Below are 5,847 nucleotides of genomic sequence, written 5' to 3' on the forward strand. Positions count from 1 at the left end.
TTGCACACAGAAACTATTATCAGTAAAGAGACAAGCTTATGGTGAGCTGGCAGATTTCTCAGTGATTGGGCTAGGACAAGCAGACACTCAAATAAGGTGGCCTGGAGGCTGGCTGAGGAGGCGAGCATTGGACTGCCATGTTGGTCTTATACTCAGATAATGCTAAGCGTATTTTGATATGTCAAAAATTGAACATAAGGGCTGAGGAGATGGCCCAGTCAGTGAAGTGCTTGCTGTGCAAACATAAGGACCCAAGTTTGGATCCCCAGGACCAGTGTAAAAAGCTGGGCCCAACAGTAGGAGCCTGTGATCCCAGCACTGGGGAAGTGGAGACTGTCTGGTCTCTGGAGCTGGCTGACCCTGTCTCAAAATCACCACTGACATCATCATCATCATCATCATTTGTTGATAATGACCATCATCACCACAATATGGAGGGTGACTAAGAAGACTGGGAGACCTCTGGTCTCTTTACAAAATCCCTTGCATAGGTACACACACATGAATATGTGTACTCACATACAGCACATACTCATATACAACAGCCTACATACACACACACACACACACACACACACACACACACACACTCACGTGCACGCGTACTTGCATATGACAGGAACCTGGTGGGTTTTCTGTGTGATGCCTGTTCACCACTGTGAATTGTCCTTACTGCAGTCATTGTGATTATTTTAAGTATTAGGTCAAGGTATTTATCATTGGCCATTTTGGAATGCTAGGAGAAAAGAAATAATGAATAAGAAGAAATATGAATATGAATTAGAAGGCCTAGTAAGAACACACATGTACATATGTGTGTATATAGTGGGGCAAATTATGTATGCTGTTTTATAGACTGTTTTCACAATATATAGGTATTTCTGTGTATGTATTCAATAATAGGTCTATATCTATGTTAGCTATTAAGGTTATATGTCTATGATTGACCAGACTAATGGTAAATATTTAAGATGTCTGCAGTTTGGGATATTACAGAGACCGAGGCATAAAGTAGTCGTGGGTGTCCTCTTTGACGGGCATGCAGCTCCCTCAGGAGGAATCCTAATAAGGAACACGGATCGGTCAGAGATGGCTCCCACTGCCCTTGTTCAACCTCTGTCTGTCTGTCTGTCTGTCTGCCTGTCTGTCTGCCTGCCTGCCTGCCTCATGCCTTGCTGTGCCCACTCTGACCTCCAGCTATACTTAACCCACTAACTGAGTTGCACTTTCTCTACTAAAGCTAATCTTTCATCTCCAGGGCTTTGGGAGTATGGCTCTCTTCTGTGTCTTTTGAGGTCCTGGAGTCTCAGCATGTGGGTCCCACTGGGAAAGTTCTCCTGACTTGTGTTGTTGGTTTGTTTATTCTCTGATTGCTGCAGAGTCCTTCAGAGCCATAGTCTTACATGGCTCCAGGCTAGCATTTCTATCAGCCAGACGTTCATTTCCTTTGCTAGCTCATGAGCTCCTTGGATGTTGACACAGGCAGGGCTTTTCTGGGTTGGTTTCCTGCTGCTGAGACATGCCCTCTGAGAGTTAGCTCTCATAGGCTGGCTTCTCTCAGCTTCTTGCTCTTTCTTCCCATGATAAGGGCACAGGAGCTGGATACCTGTTTAGTAGCAGAGCTGGGTATATACTTGGGGTGAAGTTCAAATGTCCCTACACTTCTGTACCCAGAACATCTTACCTCTTCTTATTTGGAGTTAGTAACAAAAAGGGAAAGCCTCCATGAAAATAAAAGGTGGATGTTTTCCTAGCACGGGGAGGCCCTGGACTCAGACCTGGGAAAATTATAGGGGACATAGTGTTTGTAGAAGTGCTGACTAAAGCAACCACAGGAGGCTGCTGGAGCTCTGGAGCAAAGTATGAGCCACCCGTGTTCAGTTTTCTAGCCCTGCAAACACCGAAGAAGAAAGAAAGAAATTCACTCTCTTAACTTTTCTTTTAAAAGATCAGAAAAAAAAAAGATCAGAAATGTTTCATTTTTATTTTATAATTATTTTTTGAAATTGTCAAAAACAAATTTAAGCAGTATAAAGAAAAGAGGAAACAAAGTTAAAGCAAAAAAATTAAATGACAAAATAGGCAAGTTTGCCAGTTTTTAAAAGATTAATTAATTCTTATTTTATGTGTAAAATGTTTGCCTGCACGTATGGCTGTGTACCATATACATGCCTGGTTTCCATGGAGGGTGTCAGATGTTGTGAGCCACCATGTGGGTGCTGGGAACTGAACCCAGGTCCTCTGGAAGAGCAGCCAGCGCTCGCTCTTAACTGCTGACCCAGCTCTCAGCTCAGGGCTTTTTTTTTTTTTCTGCTTTGCTTTGCTTTGCTTTGCTTTGCTTTGCTTTGTCTTGTCTTGTCTTGTCTTGTCTTGTCTTGTCTTGTGTCTTGTCTTGCTTTGCTTTGTTTTGTTGAGACAGGGTTTTCCTGCATAGCTTTGGCTATCCTGGAACTTGATTTGAAAATCAGGCTGGCCTCAAACTCACAGAAATCTGCATGCTTCTGCCTCCTGAGAGTAGTCATTACCATCACTGCCTATAAGTTTCATAACTTTTGTTTTGTTTTGTTTGTTTTGATTTTGTGGGGTTTTGTTTGTTTGTTTGTTTGTTTGTTTGTTTTGAGACAGGGTTTCTCTGTATAGTCTTGGCTGTCCTGGAACTCACTCTGTAGACCAGGCTGGCCTCGAACTCAGAAATCCGCCTGCCTCAGCCTCCTGAGTGCTGGGATTAAAGGTGTGTGCCACCACGCCCTGCAAGTTTCATAACTTTTAAGACTGACACATATTGATGGTTTATGTCCTCTGGTGTAGCATCTTGCATATACATGGCAACATCAGAATTCACACAGGAAGGACTATTCTTATATTTTTAAGTTTTAACTGTTTTTGAGAGTTTCACACACGAGTACACTGTATTTCTGTCAGTCCCACCCCTCCCACTCCCTTATTTAAAATCATTGACACAAACTAGTTCTGTAAGTCAATATGTGGCTCACTATCCTACTTATCTACCCTTCTGTCTTCTTTCATGCCACATCCTTTCTATCCCCAAGGACTGAGTTTCACTTCAGCTCTTGGTTTTCCTTTGGGCCTCATGTATATTGACAAGTGTTCTACTATTTAGCTAGATGTCCAGCCCCTGAATCCTTTTAATTAAAGAGAATTATGCATGATGAATTGCATTTTCTATTTCCTTGAATTTTGTTCTCTAGTGACAGTTTGGAGTTCTGGTTTCTTTCAAAAACACAGAAATATTAGAAGAATATGATTTAATTTTAATCCCAGGTGTTGGATATGATACTGCTTCAGACTATCCACAGCAGGTGACTATGATATGCCTTGTGCTCTAGCAGAGGTGTGATTTTGCTAGCTGCAAATAGTTTCTGCATAGTGTGACATTTAGAATTCTAGGTACTTTTCGGAGAGTATATAAATACCCTGATAGCTTGGTGGGTTGTTGTTTGGTTGCTGTTGATCGCTATTTATTAAGTAGTCATGTGCAAAGAAGATTAGATATCTTGATGGTGAAGATTAAATTTGCCCCAAGGAACTTGATGCCCCTAATCATCAGGATAATGTCTTCCCCTTTCCCCTCTATCTCCTTTTCTTTCCTATCTAGTGTTAGAGAGTTGAAAGGTTGGAAGAAAAGGGGTGGAGAAGGGTGGAAGAAAGAACCCACAAAGTAGCAAACACTGGCTCCATTGCTCAAATGTTGCTATCTAGAGTTTTTACACTGATTTTTGTGAAAATTAACTAAGAAGGAAAAAAGAATACTTAGCTCGCCAGGTGCCAAGCCACTCCTGTAACCCTGATACTTGGGGAGGCCATAATGAAAGGATCACCTTCAGTTTTAGCCCAGCCTTGGCTATAGAGTGAGTCCATAACTCACAAATGAGCAAACTAGCTGGAGATGGCTTGTTTGGAACACTTGTTGCTCTCCCTAAGAGCTAGTTTGGTGCTAGCATCCGTGACTCTCCTCCTGTCACCCCAGCTCCAGGAGACATGATGCCCACTTCTGGTCTCTGGGGTACTTGTTCTCTCATGTGAATCTCATACATTCACACAGATGCACACACATGTAAATAACACAACAAATTTGAAAAACAACAACAAAACTAGTCCTTGAGATATGGCTTGACCATTAAAAACTAAGGTTTCCAGCCAAAACCACAAAACAGACAAAGACCTGCTTAACTTCGGTGCTCTGAGTTTTAGTGCTCACCTGGCATTCAGGCCATCCCTGAGAGTCAGGCTCTAGCCCAGCTCACACAACTTGAGCAGAGGTACTGTGTAACCTGCGTTCAGGCGCTAACCATTCTCTATGCTTTATTGACAGGTCATGTCTTGACTGCATTGGGAAAAATGCTATCATTTTAAAAAGTCAAATATCTTTATTACCTCCTAAACTTCTGCAGCAAGTCCTCAAAAAAATAACATTTTGGACTGCAGCTAATTACCGAAAGGAGCAAAGAATCCGAAAGGAAGAGACAGAAAATAATCAGCCGAGAGTCAGTAGCTGCTGAGCCCTCCAGGTCCAGTGTGGCTGCGTGCTTGCATCAGACCACACGTCCCACCCTCCACTGCAGTGAAGGCTGGATTTAAGGACACAGTGGGAAACACATGTTTGGCTAATGTGATTACATGGTACAGGAGATATGGAAATAAGATGTAGTTAACGATGTATCTGTGTGTTTGTTTACTGATTTACTTGTAATAGAATGTGTTCGTCCTGGAAATAAGTACAGTAGCAACAGATCTTAACTTGGTGTGCACACTTTTCTTGAAAGATTATATAAATTTGAAAGACAGAAATAGCTCTAATATCTTCATAAATCCTGTAATACAACTGTGGACATAGATATAAAACTATTCCTAATTAACTTCCACATTAAGATCACCTAAGTGTCTCCTTAAATAGCACCATCAGGACTTTTCGTCCCCATTGTTGAGCAGGGAAGCGTGTTTAGTGGTTCTGGCTCCGTCCCGCTATGACTGGGTGGAGGTTGGTTTTTCTACCAGCTTTGAAATGTTGGGGTGTGGGTTATTAGTAGCTTTTAAGACATGATAAGATATACTTTGCTTTGGGAAAAGTGTTTCTAAAATATTATTTGTAAGTAATGTGGGGTGGTAATCCAGTATTTTTGACTCTCTAACCTTCCCCACCCCACCTGAGCTGTGCTGCTCTACAGATGTGATGTCCACACGGTGACAACCTCCTGCTGCTCTTGGGGCCAGCCATCCAGAAACAGGAGGTTATACTGTTACATTAGTCAAAACGGTCTTAGGCCATTTTGAGACACCTTTCTTCATATTATATGCCTTCCTTCCATTACAGCTAATTACCTTCTTTCCATTACAATGAATTACTAAAGGGTTCAGTCTATGACATTACCCCCTCACTGTTACCATGGAAGTTATTTCTGACCTTTACAATTCTGGGAGAGTATATTTCTATAATGTATATAATTTATAGTGAAAACTGTACTTGATTAAACTGTAGATATGTTTTATACATGCTGTATTTTGGATGTGTAAAGCTTCTATTTATGTGTTGGACTAGTTTGTGTTTACAATCTATTTATTGAACACAGTATAGATTTATTGCCTCACAGCTTTGTCAGTGTGCATCAGTCAGAGTTCATTTCAGTGTGGCGCTGGCAACGTGGCTCAGTGTGCAAAGTGCTGAGCGAGCCCAGTGGACCTGGCTCCATCCTGGCACCAGCATAGGCCAGGGGGAGAGAGCTAACGCCATAAAGATCACTCTCTGACCTTCACATGTGCCCAAACATAAGATGCACACAATACAATAATATCAAATAAATAAATAAAACTTAAACTTTTCAGTGTGAA

At 41.7% G+C, this 5,847-nt stretch overlaps 1 protein-coding gene across 5 annotated transcripts in view; it reads left to right on the forward strand.

Annotated features, from left to right (window-relative positions):
- Positions 1 to 5,847, forward strand: part of Klhdc1 (kelch domain containing 1) — a 56,918-nt gene extending 51,071 nt beyond the window's left edge. For 4 of the 5 annotated variants that reach the window (XM_011244119.3, XM_011244121.3, XM_011244120.1 and 1 more), the window contains one exon: positions 4,334 to 5,847. In XM_011244119.3, coding sequence (XP_011242421.1) covers positions 4,334 to 4,520 — 187 coding nt within the window. In that variant the 3' untranslated portion in view covers positions 4,521 to 5,847. The remainder of the gene's footprint in view (positions 1 to 4,333) is intronic. The other variant, NM_178253.5, reaches the window with a different exon arrangement.

The sequence above is a fragment of the Mus musculus genome, chromosome 12 (genome assembly GCF_000001635.26).
Source record: "Mus musculus strain C57BL/6J chromosome 12, GRCm38.p6 C57BL/6J".
In the NCBI taxonomy this organism is placed as follows: Eukaryota; Metazoa; Chordata; class Mammalia; order Rodentia; family Muridae; genus Mus; species Mus musculus.